The 22,724-nt window shown below is 42.7% G+C and overlaps 2 protein-coding genes across 2 annotated transcripts; one reads left to right on the forward strand and one right to left on the reverse strand.

Moving 5' to 3' along the window:
* Positions 1-4,582: 4,582 nt before the first annotated feature.
* Positions 4,583-7,812, forward strand: LOC148124965 (phospholipase A2 inhibitor gamma subunit B-like). Its single transcript, XM_087940081.1, has 5 exons — positions 4,583-4,706; positions 4,954-5,079; positions 5,797-5,949; positions 6,439-6,582; positions 7,429-7,812. Exons 1-5 carry the CDS (start codon positions 4,655-4,657, stop codon positions 7,608-7,610), a joined length of 657 nt encoding a protein of 218 aa, XP_087796207.1. The 5' UTR covers positions 4,583-4,654; the 3' UTR covers positions 7,611-7,812.
* Positions 7,813-12,533: 4,721 nt separating this feature from the next.
* LOC148124966 (protein RoBo-1-like) lies at positions 12,534-21,603 on the reverse strand. The gene is made up of 5 exons (XM_087940086.1): positions 21,558-21,603; positions 18,092-18,211; positions 16,670-16,825; positions 14,012-14,155; positions 12,534-12,736 (listed from the first exon to the last, which is right to left on the reverse strand). The coding sequence occupies exons 1-5, from the start codon at positions 21,601-21,603 to the stop codon at positions 12,534-12,536; spliced, it is 669 nt and encodes a 222-aa protein (XP_087796212.1).
* Between the last annotated feature and the right edge of the window lie 1,121 nt (positions 21,604-22,724).

Below are 22,724 nucleotides of genomic sequence, written 5' to 3' on the forward strand. Positions count from 1 at the left end.
GACAGTGAAGATGTTTATAGGGAAGAGGTGAAAGCTCTGGTGGACCATGCAATAAAGGTAACCTGGTTCCAAATGTTGATAAAACAAAGGAGATCATCGTACATTTTAGAAAGAGCCAGCATGGTCATACTCCATTCAGTATCAAGGATGCAGGTATAGAGGTCAACAGCACTAAGTATCTGGGGGTGCAAATAACTAACGATCTAAACTGGTCTCTCCACACATCATCCTTAGTGAAGCATGCAAACCAGCATTTGCATTTCCTGCATTGGATGAGGAGACCACATCTTCCTCCTTCTGTCCTGGCCATGTTTTACAGAGGCAGGATTGAGGGCATCTTAACAAAATGCATCCCTGTTTGGTTTGGTGGCGGCAGCTTCTCAGATAGAAAGTCCCTACAGAGAGTGGTGAGGACAGCCAAGATGATTATAGGAAGCTCACTTCCTTTTATTCAGGATACTGCTTATAAGCACTTTGTGCTTAGAGCTCAAAGCTTTATTGGAGACTCCACACACCCACTTCATGGTGTTTCTGTTGCTCCCCTCTGGGAGGAGGTTTCAAAGTATTTCTAGCAGGACTTCCAGATTCTGTAACAGCTTTGTTCCCTAGGCCACCTATCTGGTAAACTCGCAAGGTTCATTTTTCTAGCCATGTACATGTATACATCCAAACTAGACTGTGTTGTTTCTCCTTATCACATAATATATATGGGTGTATCCATATTTATTTATTTTGTCATGTTTATATAGTGTATATTGGAGGTGGTGGCGCATTGAGAGCTGTCTGCAATGAAATTTCATTTTAATATATGCCAATTAGCTTACAGTCAAAGTGGCAAAGTTATTCTGTTCTGTTCTATTCTATTCTATTCTATTCTATTCTATTCTATTCTATTCTATTCTATTCTATTCTATTCTCCGCTTTCTCCAAAGCAGTTTAGCTAAGGCTGGAAGCCAAAGGAGCAAACACAAAGCCAAAAGGGACCAGGTTCACATCCTTTCTCAATCAACAGACTACTCTTTGTCAAATCTATCCATCATTCTTTCCCTCCCACATGCAGTACATAATTCTGGAATCGTTTTTGTGAAATAATCCAGAAAGTTGCAAAGCTAATTTATGAGAATTCTCGCAAGTATTGTGCTGCAATCCAGTGCAATACTAATGGATCTTGACCGCTTTAAGTTCAGGGTGATTTCAAACAAATAGTTCCTAATTCAAAGCAGAGAAACTAGTAGTTCTTTAATTCCATCAACTCTATCCTATCTTGGACTGTGGCAAACTGACCTCATGGAGTAACGTACTCACCTACGGAGTCATAGCAATAGCACTTAGACTTATATACCGCTTCACGGTGTTTTACAGTGCTCTCTAAGTGGTTTACAGAGTCACCATAGTGCCCCCAACAGTCTGGCTTCTCCTTTTACCAACCTTGGAAGGATGGAAGGCTGAGTCAACCTTGAACCTGGCGGGATTTGACCTGCCAAATTGCAGGCAGCCAGCAGGCAGCAGAAGTAGCCTGCAGTACTGCATTCCAACCACTGCACCACTGTGGCTCTCTATGGTAAAGAAGAGGGTGGTTAACCATGTCAACATTGTCTCAGCCCATAGATAGGGATGCTAAAGAGAAGGAACCTGAGGCCATTCCTCTTTTGTGACAGCTTCCTGGTGCTTCAGCGCTGGCTGATCCATTTCTCCTAAAATGTTACCACAATGATCTCGACCCAATGGTCATTTTGAACCTCCTTTCTTCCCCCGCCTCCCCGCTTTAATAGATTGGCATTACTGACACTATGATTCCTACCACGGAAGAATGGTTGCAGAAGTTGATGGAATTGGCAGAAATGGCAAAACTGACCACTTCGATTCAAAGAAAAAAACATAAGTATTTTTTCTTCCACATGGAAACCGCTTCTGAACTTCGTGCTTGATGTGGAAAAAGGATGAAATTCTGACTTTGGGTTTTACAGATTAGACTGATCGACATTTACAGAAATGACTGGTTCGTACTATTATGGAAAAGCAAAAAGCTGCGATTTGATGCTAATGCCTTATTCTATTGCAACGGAGAGAGTCGGAAGTCAATGCTTCTTTTTCCTTTTCCCCCTTTTATCTTTCCTCCCTTCTCTTCCCCCTTTCCCCTCCCCCACTCTCACTGCTCCTGTATTTACTTTTGTATGTTGTATTTTATAATACTTTATAACTCAATAAAAATGTTAAACCGAAAAAGAAAAACAACCCTTCCTCACTTCAACAATCTTGATGTGCTCCAAAATATTTCTCGGCTCAATTACATTAGTCAGGTTATTACCGGACAGAATGGATGGCTTTGGAGAAATCAAGATGCAATCATGCCATTTGTTCTAGTTGCATGCTGATGTCTTGCCTCATGTTGCCCACATGATAGATTCCCACAAGTCAGAAGATAAATTGTTGCCTCTCTTTTCCAAAAGCATCTTCCTGCTGTTTTTGCAAATCAGTTTTACCATAAAGCTGGAGGCACAAGGGAGCTGGCGCCAAGCCTAGAGGGACCAGGTTCAATTATTTCCTCATTCAACCAGCTACTCTTTCTCACATCAATCCATCGTCCTTTCTCTCCCACACGCAGCTCATAATTCTGGACTTTCTTTTGGAATGGTCCAAAAAGTTGCAGAGCTTAATTTATGTGAATCCTTGCAAGTGTTGTGCTGCAATCCTGTGCAACACGAATGGGACGTGACCATATTGAACTCAGGGTGATTTATAATCAACACTTTCTAGGAATAGGTGGTTCTTTGAGTATATCCTGGATCTTGTATCTGTAAGCCTGGCAAACTGGCCCCTCTGGACAAAATAGATGTCAGATGGAGCTCCATTCAAAGTCCAAGAAAGACACTCTTAGACTCCATTGTTATAGAGAAAAGAAACTTTTACTGGAAATCAAGTGGTAGCATCGAAAGAACTAGACCTGAGAATTTACGTGCAGAAATCACATATACAAAGAGATAGCAATGTTCCCACCCACCATAGTTCAAACGAGGATGTGTATAATGTCATGTGGGGCATCTTCAGTTGATGATGCAGATATCTGGCCATTGACCTTGGCCTAGTTTGATAAAGAGCTGCAGTTGCGCAGTAAGCAAGCAAGTAAGCATAAACAATGAAGTTTTCCCCAAGTTATACAATTAATTAACCATGTCAACATTGTCTCAGCCCATTTGCCACCCCACAAAGCCCAATTGATTCACCCTCCCCCCACCCCATTGCTATGGCAGCCAAAAAGATAGCGAAAGAAAGGAGTCTTGAAGGCTGACAGTAGACATGTTCAACCTAGGAGTGTCAGTAATGTTTCAGCCCATAGAAAGAGATGCTGGAGCAAGGGTCTTCAAACTTGGCATGACTTGTGGACTTCAACTCCCAGAATTCCTGAGCTAACATGACTGGAGGAGGAATTCTGGGAGTTGAAGTCCACAAGTCTTAAAGCTGTGAAGTTTGAAGTCCCCTGTGCTAGAGAGAAGAACCTTGAGAACATTCTTCTTTCATCACAACTTCCTGGTGAATAACAGAGTTGGAAGGGACCTTGGAGGTCTTCTAGTCCAACTCCCTGATCAGGTAGGAAACCTGATGGTTGTCCAATCTCTGTACCATTTCAGATAAAAGTTGTCCAATCTCTTCTTTAAAACTTCCACTGTCAGAACAGCCACAATTTCTGGAGGCAAGTTGTTCCACTGATTAATTGTTCTAACTGTCAGGAAATTCCTCCCTAGTTCTAGGTTACTTCTTTCATTGATTAGTTTCCATCCATTGCTTCTTATCCTGCCTTCTGATGTTTTGGAGACTAGATTGACTCCCTCTTCTTTGTGACAACCCCTTAGATATTGGAAGACTGCTATCATGTCACCTCTAGTCCTTCTTTTCATTAAACTAGACATATGCAACCATTCTTCATATGATTTATCCTCCAGTCCCCTAATCATCTTTGTTGGTCTCTTCTCTTGCACTCTTTCTGGAGTTTCAACATCTTTTTTACATCGTGGTGACCAAAACTGGATGCAATAGTCCAAGTGCATTATATATTAAGGCATTATAAAGTGGTATTAACTCTTCAGGTTATCTTAATTCTATCCCTCTGTTAATGCAGCCTAGAACTGTGTTGGCTTTTTGGGCAGCTGCAGCACACCGTTGGCTTATATTTAAGTGATTGTCCACTAGGCCTCCAAGATCCTTCTCCCAGTTCCTACTATTGAGCCAGGTGCTTCTATGCTGCCAAATCACATGTATGGTTTCCTCCTGAAACGTTACCAAAATGATCTCAACCCAACTTCCTTTCTTGCCCCCCACCCCTTAATAGATTGGCATTACTGACTGGCAAAACTTCTGCTAAAAGTGGGGCCCACGTCATGAACTGGAAGAGCACAGATCAAGTTTTTCTTCACCATTAACATGACAAACTGTCTTACTCATCTTGATGGATTCTGTACAAGTATTCCCTTTTCCCAACTTCTTGTGTAAGTTGATGTTGCTCTACTCTGTGTGGGATTTGATTGTCACCCTCAACTCCCCTTCCATATCCTCAGCAGATTTCTTCAAACTCAACCTCCAAGGTAGGCATACACCAGGAACTATAAATGCCTCACACTGCCTTCACTAAACACAGTCAATTCACACTGTTGTCATAATGTCTGGTAGAATCTTTGTCCTGTGCCTCCTCTCTTCCATCATCTCAACAGGTAAGTAACACAAGGGAGGGAAGAAAAATCTGGAAGAATTTTGATTAAATTGTGGTTAACGATTTATCTAAAGTAGGGGAGGAACTTTAATTGTGGGTTCTCTCCGGGGATCTCTGTATGTCGAGTGATCATCATGAGTTGATGACTACCTGATAATTATCTCATTACAGATCTTGAACATTGCTAGAACTACAGCATAACTGATTAGAAATTTCCTTCCTTCCTCTTTTTCTTCTTCTATCTGCAGAGGCATCTTTGAAATGCCAGACCTGTTTTTCTAGCAAGGAAGAATGCAAAAACGAGAACATGGAGTTGGTGGAATGTGCACCAGATGAAATATATTGTTTTACACTTTCCTATAGCGGCACTATGTGTGAGTGACATGCACTTGCAGTTTTAATGATGTTTGCCATGTTCATTTCTTGGTCCCCAGAGCCTCAAGGGATAACTTTTAGGTGTTGGTGGGAATCACAACAGACATTTCATCATACCTGGGCTGTTTCCTATGCCCTCAATCCAAGAATAGAATGGCATCTGTTAATCTCATCATGCCACACCTCATTCAGCTCAAAAGAATAAAAACATTCCCTTTTTCCCTGGTGAAGTCAAAAGTGTTAGAATGCTCTCCAATAGCAATAGCAACAGCACTTCGACTTATATACCCCTTCATAGTGCTTTTACAACCCTCTCTAAGTGTTTTACAGGCTCAGCATATTGCCCCCAACAATCTGGCTCCTCATTTTACTGACATCAGAAGGATGGAAGGCTGAGCCAACTTTGAGCCTGGTGAAATTCGGTCTGCTGAACTGCTGGCAGCCAGAAGTCAGCAGAAGTAGCCTGCAGTACTACACTCTAACCACTGCGCCACTGCGGCTCTTTATGGCACCTCTTCATTATTTCCATTTCATCTCAGGATATCTGGGGGGAACAACACAAGATGTGTATCCTCAACTGAAACCCTCTCCACTAGTTAGAACTGATCAACAGAAGCATCTGAATTTAAACCTTTAAATTGGAAGGGTCGATGTTTTTATTTCTCTGTTATCTGCCACATTGGGGTTTGGTTTTGTTTTCTGATTAATTTTTGCAGTCCCTCAATCGGTCTCCTTTACTACCAAGGGATGTGCAACAGCTAACCAATGTTCTGAAGGTGATTATGGCATCACATCGCTAACCAAGAAATACCAGCAGATGAGAATAGCATGTTGTGACACCGATGGCTGTAATACAGCACCTCTTCCTAGTAAGTAACCTGTGATTAAAATGCCCATTCTAACAACCAGCAGACTCTCCGACTGAAAGAATAGAATAGAATAAAATAATAGAATTGGAATGGACCTTGGAGGTCTTCTAGTCCAACCCCCTACTTAGGCAGGAAACCCTACACTACTTCAGACAAATGGTTATCCAACATCTTTTTTAAAAACCCCAGTGTTGGAGCATTCACAACTTCTGGAGACAAGTTATTCCACTGATTAATTGTTCTGACTGTCAGCAAATTTCTCCTTAGTTCTAAGTTGCTTCTCTCCTTGATTAGTTTCCACCCATTGCTCCTTGTCCTGCCCTCCAAGTGCTTTGGAGAATAGCTTGACTCCCTCTTCCTTGGGGCAGCCCCTGAGATATTGGAACACTGCTATCATGTCTCCCCTAGTCCTTCTTTTCATCAAAACAGACATACTCAGTATTGTGGTTGTTAAAAGTATTTGCTAACGCTGAAGCTTCCTCTCTGCAGTACCAGGGCGTGACCTCCTTAAACCCAATGGGTTCTTCTGTCAAGGCTATTATAAAGAAAATGGTTATTCTGAAGAAAGTGGATTCGTCCTTTGTCTCGGTGATGAAGATCAGTGTTTCAGTGGAGAAATCAAAACAAGCGCACGTGAGCAACCTCATTCTTTATCAGTCTGGGGAGGAACATTTTAGAAACAAATAAAAATAAGCATACAGGAAATGAAAGAGAAACATAAACAGCACAAAGGAAGACCAATATTTCGGTCTTTGCCAACGTTCAGTTCTGTTTTTGTTTTGTTTTTTAAGAAGAAAACAACAAGAAAACCTTTCGATCAGTGGTGGTATTCAAATATTTTTATTACCAGTTCTGAGGGCGTGGCTTGGTTTGTGTGGCTTAGTGGGCGTGGCAGGGGAAGGATACTGCAAAATCCCCATTCCCTCCCCACCCCACTAACCTGCTTTCCAGCTCCGTTCTCCTGTGCAGGGCAACAAAAGGAGACCCAGCCGATCAGCTGGGACTCGGGAGGCAGAGAAGAGATGGGGGCGGGGCCAGTCAGAGGTGGGATCTGCCGGTTCTCCAAACTATGCAAAATTTCTGCTACCGGTTCTCCAGAACCTGTCAGAACCGGCTGAATACCACCTCTGCTTTCAGTTCAAAACTTCAGATCGATCCTTCTCAGTCAATCAACGGGGGCCCAATCACTGCTGGATTTAAAACAATTTTTTAGTAATTTTGAGGGTGGTTGACAGAGTGGAGGGGCGGGTAGGACACGCCTCAGGAGAGAGGCTGTCCAAGATTATGGGCTACCAAACATCTCATTCACTCCTTATTTACCTCACAAGGAAGGGGAAGGCTCAATAGGCCTTGTCTAGATGACCGGACAGATACATTACGTTCATTAATGTATCTCAGTCCTACACCATTAAAAGTGAAAGCTGGGGGGAACTAAGAAAGGTTTCCTAAATGCTTCCTTCTCCCTCTTTTCTTCCCCAGTATCAATATACCATTCAAGCGTGTCTGCCCAGGGATGTACAACCAAGAAAACCTGTACCTACCCAGTAGGAAATTCAGAACAAGGGAAAGGATTACTTCATTTCAATATTGAAAAACTAGAATGCTGGGATCCTCTGACACTGGAAGGATGGAATGGCTTTTCAAAAACATTTGGGTACTGATGGAATGAAGGGCTCCATCCAAAGAGCAGTACGAATCTGAGATCAAAGATACTCAAGTTCGAGATTAAAGTTGGTGATTTGAGTTGGTGATGGGTGATGGGTTTCGACTGCTACGCTTTGATATTCTAGCTCACTCTGGGGTTCTTTCTTAACTTTCAATGGTCATTAAGCTATAATCAAAATAAACTAAGAATGCAAATAATTGAGTCTTGTGTAATTATTCACGTGGTTGGACAAGTTGCAGGAGTTATTTATTTTAGTAGCTTTTTGCCTCATCTGTATTATTTTTGTAAATATATAATACTTCTTTCTCCTCCTATTTTCCTCACAACAACCACTATGTGAGGTGGGCTGAGAAAGAGGGACTGGCCCAAAGTCAGCTTTCATGCCTAAGGCAGGACTAGAATTCACAATCTCCCAGTGGAGTGGAGTGGAGTGGAACGGAACAGAATAGAACAGAATAGGACAGAATAGCTTAGTTTTATTTGGCCAAGTGTGATTGGACACACAAGGAATTTGTCTTTGGTGCATATGCTCTCAGTGTACATAAAAGGGAAAATAAAAATATGTTTATCAAGAATCATAAGATACAACACTTAGTCATAGGTTACTAATAAGCAATGAAATCATACTAGGAAACAAATAAAGCAAGCTGTAAAGATAAAAGCAACACAGTTATAGTCATAAAGGGAAGAGATAGGTACTAGGAAGAATGACAAGAATAATAGTAATACAGTCTTTGTAAATAGTTTGACAGTGTTGTGGGAATTAGTTGTTTAGCAGAGTGATGGCATTTGGGGAAAACTGTCCTTGTGTCTAGTTGTTCTGGTGTGCAGTGCCCGATAGCACTGTTTTGAAGGTAGGAGTTGAAACAATTTATGTCCAGGATATGAGGGGTCTGTCGATATTTTCACAGCCCTCTTTTTGACTCGTGCAGTATACAGGTCCTCAATGGAAGGCAGGTCCCATTTTGCACTGATCCAAAGAGCAATAATCAACCCCAAGTCAAGAATCAGCAGCTCGATTGGCTAAAAATGGAGAAGAAGAAGAAATGTCGCAGAGACCACTGTTGCAAATTATTTTTTATTGCTGGGTTTTTTTTATTATTGTAAACATCTTTGAGGTGTTCTAAAAGCAGTATAAAATAATTGAACAAAATAAATATTGAAAGGAAGGCAGAAGTGAATAAAAATTGCCTGAACAGCAGTGGCAAAACCTTTTAAAGCTTATTTTCTTACAACCACAAAAAAGAGGGGTGAGGTGAGGTGAGACTTAGGGGCAATCATTACTGAGTTTCCTTTGACACCATCTTCTTCCTCTATCCCTTCTCCTTTGAAATGTCCAGTGGCGTCATTCACACAACAGGCTTAATCAGGTCAGTTACAAATTTAAATCAGCATTCTCATTTGTGTAATTGGTATTTAAATATGGCTAGGTCCTAGCCTAAACATCCCCTCTGGAATTCTGCAATAGTTTTCCACAGCTAGTCCTATCCCAACATCACCAAGAATAGACAGGGGCTACCATGTAGTGCAGGGGTATCAAACTCAAGGCAGCGGGTCAAGTGTTTAGATCTGGTATGCGGGGACGCCCAAGAAACAATGACGGACCAGCCTGACAGTGAAAATGGCACTCGATTGCTGGCAGAGGATTTCAGGAGGCCGTTGTAGCCGAAAACAGAGCTTGGGAGCCTGTTTTTGCTAGCAGAGCTCTCAGGCCACCGCAGGCGCCCCGGCACAAGTGACGTTGACCTGGCCACACTCACCATGCCCACCCTAGCCCCCTCTGATGTCAAACACAACCCCGATGTGGCCCTCTGTGAAATCAAGTTTGACACTCCTTGTCCCAGTGCAACATTTCTCAGCCTCCACAACTTTAGAGTGTGCGGACCGACTCCCACAGCTCCCCAGCTGGCATGCTGAGGTGTGAAAAACACTTGAAGTTGCTGTTTAACAACACTTAAAGTTGTTTTAAGAGAATCTCTTAAAAACGCGAAGGTTGAGAAACTCTGAACCAATGAGACACACTAAGTATCTGGGCTCTAAGCAAAATATGATGCATCACAGGGCAGGAAAAATAGCTTTGTTGGTTGCCCTACAGAAAAAGAAGAGAACAAAAGCTGCAAGGAATAACTCTGGGTCAAGGTGGGGGGGAGGAGGAGGAGGAGGAGGAGGAGGAGGAGGAAGAGGAGGAGATGATGATCCGGTGGATGTTTTCATGTAGGAGGTTTAACTATGTCACCTGTTGGTTAGTTTCAACATTGGATAATTGTGACTTGGTGGCCTACCATATTGCACGATTCCATCTGATTGGCCAATATTGCAGTTGTGCAAACAAAGCAAATTGAATGACCATGTTGTGTGTAAATACAGCTTCTGTTTCTCATAGCTAGGTAAAGAGTTGAACCTGGTCCAATTCCAATTCTTTATCCATTAAACAGGAGGGTAGAATTTCTTGAGTGGCTGGCTGAGGGCTAGAGTGCAAAACATGAGTGGGGCTAAGGTGCAGGTATCAAAATACTCAAATTGCTCCTATATTTATATTTCATACTTAAATACAGGAAAAGCTTGCCAACGATGTTCAAATCCAGTAAAACCACCCTTGGCTTCCTCTACTCACACTTGGCCAATCTGTCTGTTCTGGAAGAAATGAGTTTGTGGACCCTTCACAGGGCAGGAAACTTCTCCCACTGACCAAGACTGAAGAAAGAGAAACTGGGTGTGCAATTTGATTCCATGTCCAACACCTTCCTTCAGGTTTCAGGTGGGTGTCTAGCCACTGGTAACTACTACTAGAGAGAAGAGTTTTCCAGCCTTTCTCAGTTCTTTGGTAAATCAAAGTTACAACAACTTGCCTGAGAGTCTGTAAAAATTCTCTGCCATCCAGGTCATGGTTGTGCCAAAGGTTTTTTTTCAAGAGGCAACTGGACTTTCTTATTTTCTCTTTTGAAGACATTTTGCTTCTCATCCAAGAAGCTTCTTCAGCTCTGACAGGATAATCCTTCCATCCCTCACTATCCTGTCAGAGCTGAAGAAGCTTCTTGGATAAGAAGCAAAACGTCTTCAAAAGAAAAAACAAGAAAGTCCAGTTGCCTCCTGAAAAAGCACCTTCGGGACAACTTGTCTGAGAGGTGAGATGAAAGCAGACCAACCAGTGGTGGAATTCAAATTTTTTTACTACTGGTTCTGTGGGCGTGGCTTATTTGGTGGGTGTGTGGCTTGGTGGTCATGTGATAGGGTGAGTGTGGCTTGGCGGTCATGTGACTGGGTGGGCGTGGCCAACTCAATGTCACTCACATCAAGGGGTGCCTCACCTGGCCCCTCCCCTCCCAGCCATTCCTTGTCACCCAGTCTCAACTTATCTATAGTTCTGTAAAAATGTTGTTCACCTTTTTTGACTTTATTATCTGCATACTATAGATGTACTTTCATGGACCACTGAAAGGAGGAAATGGCTCACATGCTTTACTCAAGAGTGTGATATAGGCAACAGGCTTTTAAGGGGCTGCCACAAAGAAAGGAGGGCGGGGGGAATGTATTTTCCAAAGCACCAGGAGGCAAACAAGAAGCAATGGATGGAAACTGAACAAAGAGAGAAGCAACCTAAAACTAAGGAGAAACTTTCTGATAGTAGGAACAATTAACCAGTGGACCTGCTTGTCCCCAGAAGTTCTGGGTGCTCAATCACTGGAAATTTTTAAAAGACTGGACAGCCATTTCTCTGAAATGGTATAGGGTTCTCCCAAAAGTTCCTTCTAAGTATTATTCTGATACCTTTCCCAGGATCTCTACTCAGAGTTTGGCATCCTCAGTTTTCCTGCCTGAGCTGGGGGTTGGACTAGAAGACCTCCAAATTCCCTTTCAACTCTGTTAAACACACATGTATTTATGCTCTGGACATTGAATGCATGTAAACCCTGAAAAATATGTGGTAGCCCTGGGCAAAAGAAAGGCAGTGGAATCATTCTAGGTGTAAGGACAGTGTAAAATATTAACACATGATAAATAATGGAACAATTAAAAATAATAGCACAGAGTTTTCTCTGTCTCTCTCTCTCTCCCTTCCTATTTCTTTTTCTTTCTTTCTTTCTTTCTTTCTTTCTTTCTTTCTTTCTTTCTTTCTTTCTTTCTTTCTTTCTTTCTGTCTTTCTCTCCCTTCCTTTCTTTTTCTCTCTCACACACACCACACACTCTCTCTCTCCCTCCCTATTTCTTATTCTTTCTTTCTTTCTTTCTTTCTTTCTTTCTTTCTTTCTTTCTTTCTTTCTTTCTTTCTTTCCTTTTCCTTCCTTCCTTCCTTCCTTCCTTCCTTCCTTCCTTCCTTCCTTCCTTTCTTCTCCCTCTCTCTCTCTCTCTCTCTCTCACACACACACACACAGACCTGTCAGCCTTCATTCCCTCTCGCTCCAGGCACTTACTCACAAGGGGACGTGAATCCAGCATTAGAGAATATTTGCAGGTAAACGGACTTGCATTTGAAGCTCCTGCAAACTTCCCCATGGCTGGATTTCCTCCCCCCGCCCTCCCCCAGCGTTCTTTCCCTCTCGCTCCAGGCACTTTACTCACAAGAGGAAGCGATACTTCTAGTGTCCATGAAGAATCCAGACTTGGAACAGTTTTGCAGGTTAACGGACCGCTGCTCAGCCCACAGTCATGTGTTTTCAAATGGCTGCTTGAAAATGCATGGCTAGCGGGGTGGGCGGGGCAAGCGAGTGAGCAGAAACTGGGCAACTGGGTTGGGGGCGTGGCCACCTAGATGTTGCTACCGGTTCAGCGACCCACGCCAAATTCTTGCTACCAGTTCGCCCGAGTAGGTGCGAACCGGCTGAATAGCACCTCTGAGACCAACACAGTAGAAGAAGAAGTAGGGAGGGACTACTTAGAAGATGACCAGGCGGGCAATGCTGGGAGTTTGTAGGAAAACTCAGAAGCAAATATTACGAATGAGCAGCCCCACTAGAAAAGACCAGACCAAGCTGTGTCGTGAAACAATTCCTGGTGCAAAACTGCACATATTGGTTGTGACTTCCACGTTGCGGCCAGCAGCAAACAATGCCACCGCTCCCATGTCGCACAGGTTCTTGGTAGCACATCCTGTGAAGGCAACTTGTTGGTCACTGAATGTTTCTATATTGGAAGAATGGGAGGGAAAAGGATTAGTCAGGCTGAATGGACGGAGCTATCTTCTAGAATTCTTCTGAGAATAACAGAGAGCTTTCGATTCTGCTGCACTTCCTTATATTTATCAACATGGTTGAATGGTTGCCCAAGGAGCCGGTGATCCAGCTCTACAGAGGAATCATTGAATCTGTCATCTGCTCCTCTATAATTGTCTGGCTTGGTTCTGCAACCAAACAGGACAGACACAGACTTCAGAGGATAAATAGGACTGCAGAAAAAACAATTACTACAAACCTGCCTTCCACCGAGGACCTGTCTACTGCACGAGTCAAAAAGAGGGCTGTGAAAATATTTACAGACCCCTCACACCCCGGACATAAACTGGTTCAACTCCTTCCCTCAAAACGACGCTATAGAGCACTGCACACCAGAACAACTAGACACAAGGACAGTGTTTTCCCAAAAGCCATCACTCTGCTAAACAATTAATTGTTAAACTATTACAAAGCCTGAACTACTATTACTATTAATCTTCTCATCCCTCCTTATCACCCATCTCCTCTCACTTGTGACTGTATGACTGTAACTTCGTCGCTTGTATCCTTAAAATTTATATTGACTGTTTCCCAATATGATTTGATTGCTTATTTGTACCCTATGACTATTATTAAGTGTTGTACCTTATGATTCTCGACTCTTGACGAATGTATCTTTTCTTTTATGTACACTAAGAGCATCTGCACCGAGACAAATTCCTTGTGTGTCCAATCACACTTGGCCAATGAAGTATTCTATTCTATTCTATTCCAAATTCATTTTGACAAAGGTTGAGTCAGGAGTTAGTCCTGGACTTACAACCATTCATTTAGTGAGCGAAGTTACAATGCTTCTGGAAAAAATGACTTATGACCGGTCTTCACACTTACAACCATTGCAGCTTCCCCACAGTCACATGATCAAATTTTGGCTGCTTGGCAACCAACATGCATTTATAGCTATTGCAATGCCCCAGGGTCATGTGATTGCCATTTGTGACCTTCCCAACTGGCTTCCGAAAAGCAAAGTCAACAAGAGAAACAGGAGTTGATTAATAACCATGTGATTTACTTAGCAACTGCAGTGATTCACTTAAGAATCATGGTAAAAAAGATGGGTGCAACTTATTTAACAACCACCTTGCTCAAAAAGAGAAATTCTCGTTCCAAACATGGTTGTAAATCGAGGACTACCTATTGACAGTAGAATTCCAATGGACAAAAAAAAATGAAGCTATCTACTTACCTTTCTTTGCACGGGTGGCAAAGTGGATGCAGTGTGTCATGAGACCGGTGCAGGCTATCTCCGTCTTGTAACGACAGAAATCCGTGCCACGGGCAAAGCATGAATTGCAACGAACTCCATTCCGATTCTGAGATGCTTTTTGAACTATGGACGGAAAGACCCCCCAAAAAAAGAATTTCTGGCAGTCTCTAAAAATTGAGACGATTTCGCTCAAGTGATTAGACTAAGCAAAAATAGGCTCGGGTCATTGGTGGTTATGTATGTTGCCTTAGCATATTGGATGAGTACACCAAAGTCTGCCAAATTTACACTGCCATTATTTCCTTCCCAACGCCAACAGCAGCATCTCAATGAAATTAACTAGAAGAAGAAGAAAAGGACTTCCCTCTTCCCATCTCCTTTTAATGATCCCATAATCCCTTGTGGGATGGAGTCAGGGCTACTGAATGGAGCTGAGTGTTTACTGCCCGGATGCCCTTCCTGTCGCCCATGCAGATATATTCTCATTGTGCCCAGGGAGAGAAATATCTGCCTCTACCTAGGATCGAACTCACAGCCTCCTGATTGTGAGGTGAGAGCTCCACCTCTAGGCCACCGTACCACTCACTACTTTCCAATACTTGCTTGTATTTAAAACAAGTTGGACATCTTAGACAAACCGTTTGTGGATAATGCCCTATGTGAGACCATGGATAATTTGGAGCAGCTCTTGAACTGAATTTGAGAGCAGATGTCACATCTGTATGCTGTTGTATTAGTTTAGTTTAGTTTAGTTTATTGTCATTGCACCTCGTACAACGAAATCAAACACCATCTTCAGTGCACATCATGACCATGAAAATAAACACAAACACACATCCTTCATACTTCACACATTGAATTTAAAACCCCCAATACCACACCAACACTGCATGAATCAGTGGAATTCAACAGAGCTACTGCCCTGGGATAGAAGCTGTTTTTCAGCCTATTTGTCCTTGTTTTTATTATCCTGTACCATCCGCCTGATGGTAATAGTTCAAGAAAAGGGTTCTCAGGATGAGATGGATCTTTGAGGATGTTTTGAACTTTCTTAAGGCAGCAGGAGCTATAAAGCTCTTCCAAAGAGGGGAGAGGGCAACCCATGACCCTCTGGGCAATGACATTAACCCTCTGGAGTGCTTTCCTATCTGCCACTGTGCAATTGAGAAACCCTACAGAGATGCAGTAAGTTAAAATGTTCTCTATGGTGCAGCGGTAGAAGGTCACCAGCAGTTTTCTATTTGGTTGTTTGTTTCCTGAGAAACCTCAGGTAGCCTAATCTCTGCTGGGCCCTTTTGACCAGGGCTGCAATGTGAGCCCCCCAGGTCAGGTCCTCTTTTATGGTAACACCCAGTAACTTAAAACTGGCCACTTGCTCCACTTGGTCTCCAATGATAAGCAAGGGTTGAATGTCTGATCTGTTCCTTCTATAGTTCACTATAAGCTCCTTGGTCTTATTGGTGTTGAGGACCAAGTTATTGTCTCCACACCACGAAAGCAACCAGTTCACCTCATCTCGGTAGGCAGGCTCATCCCCCCTGGAGATGAGTCCCACCACTGTTGTATCATCTGCAAATTTAGCAATAGTATTACTAGCGTGAATGGGAATATATTGCCTGTCTTCAATGGGTAAAAAGAGGAGGGAAGGCTCAGAACCACCTTTTGCTAAACTGCAACGTAGATGAGCTTTCTCTGGATGTCATTTCTCAAGAAATACGGTAGCAACTGTGAAAACTACACTCTACAGATGTGGGAAAGCTTCCCTGTGTTTCAAGAGCTCGTGTGCCACCTCCTGGTACTTCAGATTAGGAACCATTTCTCACATTTTTCAGCTTTTTTTTTTTCATTCCAAAAGGCTTACTGATATTCAGAGAACAGGGAAGTAACTTTGTTGGCCATCCAGATGACTTTGGAATTCATCTCCCCAGAGCCACCACAAGGATAAACAATGGATAAGTAAGAATTAGCCATGCCTCAAGGGCTTGCCAGACGAAATGGCTGCCTTTGTCGGAAATGTGCTTGGAAATAATTGTTCCCAAGCTGTTTAATCCAACCCGGCCAACTGTTCTGACCAAACCTGGTTCCAAGAGAGCAAAGGCAAGACAAAGGCAGCAGCTGCCACCTTTTAAGGTTTCATTCACAAATTCTGTTTCTTCACAGATAAAAGGCTGCTTCCAACTAATTAGCTCCAACAAGACAGATCCTTGCCAAGTTGTTTTTCAAGGCTGCCAAAAACCCACAGATAAGAAATAGTTCACAAGAGTTTTCAAATACTAACTATAATGTCCATGAGGCTGAGTTTCAGAGCGTCTTTGCCTTCTGCAAAGAACGCTTCTTCAAACCTGGCTTTTGTCCACTTGAGGGAGGGGCCATTACCTTGCAGCCTTACTCCTGAGTCACCTGTGCTGCTGTAACTGCTCTCTCCTATGAGCAATCCTGCGTGCACGTGCACTTGGTACAGGCTCCTCGGGAACCTCCTCATCACTACTGCCAGCCCCCACAATCTCTGAAGGCAGCAGTCCACTCCCTCATGGTCCTGGCCCCTCATCTGAGTCCTCGCTCTCTCCCACCATCCGCACCTGCTGCTGGCTAACCACAACACCAGCATCTTTGATCAAAACAACCCCAGTTCTTTACCGGTTATTTCCTCAATATTACAGCGGTCGGCACGACAACAGCTGGAATTCCACCGCATGCGGAAATCCCCTGCCACCAAGCCATAAAACTGGTTGCACAATCGATCATCGGAATTGCACTTCTTCTCATAAACTGGGTTTTCTGTGTCCTGGGTTCCTAGGGATGGAAGTCATCAATTAGAAAAGTCAGATCAATTCCTGAAAAAGGAATGTTTGTCCTTCTTTTCCTCTACAGTTCAGCGGTGGGATTCAAAAAAAATTGCTACTGGTTCTGTGGGCGTGGTTTGGTGGGCGTGGCAGGGGAAGGATACTGCAAATTCCCCATTCCCTCCCCACCCCACTAACCTGCTTTCCAGCTCTGTTCTCCTGCGCAGGGCAACCAAAGAAGACCCAGCCAATCAGCTGGGACTTGGGAGGTGGAGAATAGATAGGGGAGGGGCCAGTCAGAGGTGGCATTTGCTGGTTCTCTGAACTACTTAAAATTTCCATTACTGGTTCTCTAGAACTGGCCAGAACCTGCTGAAAACCACCTCTGCTACAGTTGTCCAAAGGGTAGGTCATAAATCAAGGACTACCTGTATGCCAGTGTGGATTGGTAAATAGATTGGGGGTGGGGCTTTCCATTCTGACACTCATCTGAATTATATTTTGGCAAACCTGAGCACTTTACTTTGAAATCTTTTTGAAAGCAATAAAATCTAGGGACTAGAAGAAGATCTCCAAGGTCCCTTCCAACCCTATGAGTCTATATTCATAATGACCATGTATGATGGGCATAACGATGCCCGCTGGTGAGATGGAGTCTTTGAGCTCGGCATGGGCAACCCTAATTCAGTGACCATTTTAGTGCAGAAAGTCCCACATCCTGTCTCTGCGTTCCAAATCAACTAATGAATTTCAGCTAGCAACGAGGGGAAAGACCACAATTTAAAAGCTTACAAATCTTGGAGAAGAATTGGTGCAAATAAACATGCTCTAACACTAAATGCAAAACCAGCATCTATCCTCTGGAGTATGGCAAAGAGATAGATAGATAGATAGATAGATAGATAGATAGATAGATAGATAGATAGATAAGATAGAGATAGATAGATAGATAGATAGATAGATAGATAGATAGATAGATAGATAGATAGATAGATAGATAGATAGATAGATAGATAGATAGATGAGAGAGAGAATGATAGAGAGAATGATAGAGAGAGATAGCTAAGTAAGTAGGTAGGTAGATGAGAGAGAGAGAGAGATGTATATAGATATAGAATGATAGAGAGATATAGGTAGGTATAGTAGGTAGGTAGATGATAGCTAGACAGACATAGATGAAAGAGAGAGAAATAGAAATAAAAATAATAGAAAAAGAAAAAAAAGATCAGTCTTTTCCTAATTTGTTTTAGAGGCAGATTGAAAGATAGTTACCGACCTGTGTCCTCATCCCTGGCGATGGTGATACAGCTGTTGACCAAAAACGAACATTTCTGCTGAGCCGTGCTGCAGTTATAACCTTCTGTGCTGGTGCAGTTGAAGCAGAAGATGGCATCAACTATAGAGAAATGTTGAAAGAAAGTGATTAAAATCATCTTGATGAGATTGGCGCCAGAACCATTTCAGTGCCTACTAATCTCCAGCCTGAATAGAGCTTGAAGAAACAGTGTGTTTCCAGCAGTTGGTTGTGAACCTAGATGGCTATCAAATATCAAATTTGAACTCCCACATCTTCCCAATCCCCCAAAGCCTTCCTGTTTTAGATCACTAGCAAATGGGAGAAGCTAAATAATTCAACACTTGTAGAACGTATGCTAGTGACTTATATCTGAAACTAGCCGATAACCTAGTGTTGCCTGTGTACCTATTTATCCCAATCCTGTATTGGACAGGAAAATCCTATAGTCGGGACTCACACTGTTGTACTGTCTCTTACACAGCGTCGCAAGTCTTCTATTCCTTTCCTTGGGAGTTTCTTGTCTATGTTGGCATTTCATTTTTGTAGCATTTGCTTGCACTTGGCCAATCACCTGTTGTTTCCTTGGAGGGCTGAGAGGAGCCCCCTTGTGGAGTGCTGTGAAGACGTTACAATGGCAAGTCCACTGTGCTGTACAGTAGAAGCCATTTTAAAGTACACACACATACACACACACACACACACACACACACACACCAAGGGGTGTTAGGGGTGTCTTATCCCCACAGTATTTGTTTCCAGGGAGTAAGTCATCTGTGTACCAAGTTTGGTTGAAATTGCTTGAGGCATTCCAGAGTTATGCTGGAACACACACACACACACACACACACATACACACACATGTTTTTAGATAGATAGATGATAGATAGATAGATAGATAGATAGATAGATAGATAGATAGATAGATAGATAGATAGATAGATAGATAGATAGATAGATTATCTTCAGAAGTATTTTACGGCGTTTGGTAGTCCAACCAAGACTTTTCATAATACAAATGTGGACTTGATTTCATTAAATCATTGTTCCCTGTTGAACTTCCCCTAATTGTTCTATTTTCTAAAAACCCATGAACTTTGCTAGGGGGAAAAATCAATAATTTTTTTAAAAAAAGACTGAAAAAGGACCCACCCAAATGAGTTAGGGATCAATGCTCGGGCTGAACAAACATACCAATTCCTTGCCTGTTTTGGAGCAGACTCAACTCAACTCACCTTACCTCTTGCAGAACGATTAAATCTTAAGGCTGAGAGCTAAGGATTAGAAAAATTAAGAAGGATAAACAGGTGCAAAAAAAAAAAAGGAACCAAGAGAAGAGAAGGTCAGCTGGGTAGAGGTGCAAAAGAATCTCATATTTCTTATTGTCGGGGTTAGACCATTTGTGATGGTACTGAATTGCACATAGCATTCAGATGACTTTAAGCAAATGCAAAACAAACACCTCTTAAAGCACATTAAACTTATCTTGTTCCTCATTAGAGGAACTTAGTTGTGCAACCTGCGGGCAAATCAGGACAGTTACAAAAAAAAAATTGACCAAAGTCAAGGGGACTCTATTTTGGCCCCATTCCCTTCATGCTCTATGCACATGCTTATTTTGCTTAATGGCTAATCCAGGGCTGCCTGTCTACCATCTTTAGCCATTCTGTAGGCACTTCCCGATGGGATCAGGTCTTACCAAAGAGAACAGAAGAAGAGAAAGATTGATTTGCTATTGCCATCAGAGAAAGCACAGAGTCTGTCTCTCTATTGATAGTTCGCTTCCTTCTATCCAGGACAAAGTTTATAAGTGATGCTTGGGCAGGGCCCCACAGTGTTGTCTGGGACCTTACACGTCCCCTTAACAACCAGTTTTCCTTGTTATCTTTTGGGAGTGGGCTTTGTGGTATCCGAAACAGAACATCTAGATTCAGTCACAGTTTTGTTCCATATAGCATCGATCTACAGAACTCTCAAGTTTCCTCTTTCTACTATGCATTCAAAATTGGCAGTGATTAATACAGTCAGAAGTCATCTATCTATCTATCTATCTATCTATCTATCTATCTATCTATCTATCTATCATCTATCTATTATCTATCCATCTGTCTTTCTTCCTATCTATCTGTCCGTCTATCTATCTATCTATCTATCTATCTATCTATCTATCTATCTATCTATCTATCTATCTATCTATATTATCTATCTATCTCTATATAGCAATAGCACTTATATACTGCTTTATAGTGCTTTACAGCCCTCTCTAAGCAGTTTTACAGAGTCAGCCTCTTGCCCCCAACAATCTGGGTCCTCGTTTGACTGACCTCGGGAGGATGGAAGACTGAGTCAACCTTGAGCCTGGTGGGATTAGAACTGCCAAATTGAAGGCAACCGGTAGTCAGCAGAAGTAGCCTGCAGTACTGCATTCTAATCACTGCGCTACCGACTATAGCTATCGACTATAGCTATCGACCTCATCTATCAAGAGGTGGGGGAGGGAGAGGGAGAGAGAGATGACTGCTGACTGCTAGCAGTTGACTCAGCCTTCCATCCTTCTGAGGTCGGTAAAATGAAGCCCCAGATTATTGGGGTCAACATGTTGACTCTGTAAAACCACTTAGAGAGGGCTGCAGAGCACTGTGAAGTGGTATATAAGTAAGTGCTATTCCTTTTGCTATATTGCATGTGTATATGTGTGTTAGGTATGGGTAGATATATATTTTCTTTTGAGAGCAGGCAACAAAATTGCATTTTTAATGTGTGCCAGTGTGCCCACGGTAAAATAATCACAATTTATTGTTATTTTATCTTATCTTTTTTTCAGATCATAGGTCTCTAGTCCTTGAAGCAAAGAAATCTTCCCCAAATTGGGACAGAAAGCTATTGCTTCAGCTGAGATCCTTATGACACCAGCTAAGAAGATTTGCATTACTTGGTGTCTGCAACTAGCGATGACCATTAGCTCTTGGGATAGAAGAATGGAAAACGAAGGAAGAAAGTGCCAATTTCACGATGGTCTATCTGGCTTATCTGTTTCATAGACCCGGTTCTTCCTCCTCCAGGGGACCAGGAAGAAGATGGCATCTCCCCCCCACCCCCAACAATTATGATGTCCTCATATAAGATTGCTAGCAAACTATGGTTCAACCCTCTTCTGCGTAGCTTGGTTGAGAAGAATCACCCCCTTATCTGTTCTTTATTCCCTTCTTCTGTAAACCCGCATCCAAATACCAGGAAAGAGAGACAGGCAAAGCTTTCTCAATTAAGATTGCCCCCTGCTCAAACAAAGCCAGCCTGATCGGCTTCTCTGCACAAAGGGGAATGGGAGAGCCTGAAGAATTTGCAGGAAGTGGGAACTCTCATCCAAAGCCAAAGATTTTAACATCGCTCATTGTGGCCAATCAAGCCACTTCAGCTTCAAAGGAAGGTTTCGGTCCCAAGGACTTACCTGGATGCAGGAGCAGGACCAAGAGACAAAGAGCAAGCGAGTACATGGTGGTTATGTGAGAGCTCAGCTGGTTTCTGGAAGCCAAGCCAGAAGTTCTCTCTTGTTCTTCTCCAGCGAATGAGATCCCTGGCCAACAGCAAGAGAGGATTACTCAAGGAACAAAGGGTTGGATTGGGCAACTCTGGGCTTTTAGGATGCCCCAGGCAAACCTGTCTGCGGGCTTTCAAGGTGTCCTCCTCTCTTCCATGGATGCCTTGAAGCTTTCTTTATTTGTGTTCAGTTGATAGACGTATAACCTTCGATACTGAGCAAATAAAATAGATGATAAAACAATCACCACCTAGGAAAAGCATGTAAAGTAAACCAGGTAGGATTAAAACAAAATGATATTCGCCCAGTGTCAGGCCATCTTAACAAGAGTATTTTTTTTTTCACCAGCATGAGGTCTTCATACATGTTGAAGGACATGGTATGCATCATAGCATGTGCAAGATGGATTGCTCTTCTCCAAATTCATACAGATGGTCTTTTGTAGGGAAACCCCATTTTCTTAGGGGAACCTTTGATCTTCCTACCTCCAGCACGCAGTCTATTTTGTGATTCCCATCAAAGTTGAGATTGTTCTTGACCAGGACAGTCGTGGTTGAAGCCTTGAAGCTGAGTCTTCTGCAAAATCCACTCACCGTCATCCAGTGTGGCCAGAAAATACAGGAGGTCTCTTAAGTCCCATAAGCAGCCTCTCCACAAGAGACGCAATGTGTGTGCCTTGGGGATTAGTGGCAAGAGTGCTGAAACTAAATCTCTCTTGCTGCAGCATAAGAGAGGTGGACTCAAAGGGACACAGCTGAGCCCAGACCCTGGGAGAATGATGGCAAATTTATGACGTGCCTGTCAAAGGGGACACACCACAACGTTTTGGGTGACAGGCCAGTGTTCACCAACACCCAACAACTATTCTCAAAAGCGTGCCTTGTTCTTGTGCAGAAGTTGCGCAGGCTGTACCAGAATGAGTTGTGTTCTCACATGGCCTCTGGACCCAGAATAGAGTAGAGTAGAGTAGAGTAGAGTAGGGTAGAGTAGAGTAGAGTAGAGTGGAATGGAGTGGAGTGGAATGGAATGGAATGGAATGGAATAGAATAGAATAGAATAGAATAGAATAGAATAGAA

Source organism: Pseudonaja textilis, chromosome 10 (genome assembly GCF_049901715.1).
Source record: "Pseudonaja textilis isolate UNSWEBS1 chromosome 10, rPseTex1.2, whole genome shotgun sequence".
Lineage (NCBI taxonomy): Eukaryota > Metazoa > Chordata > Lepidosauria > Squamata > Elapidae > Pseudonaja > Pseudonaja textilis.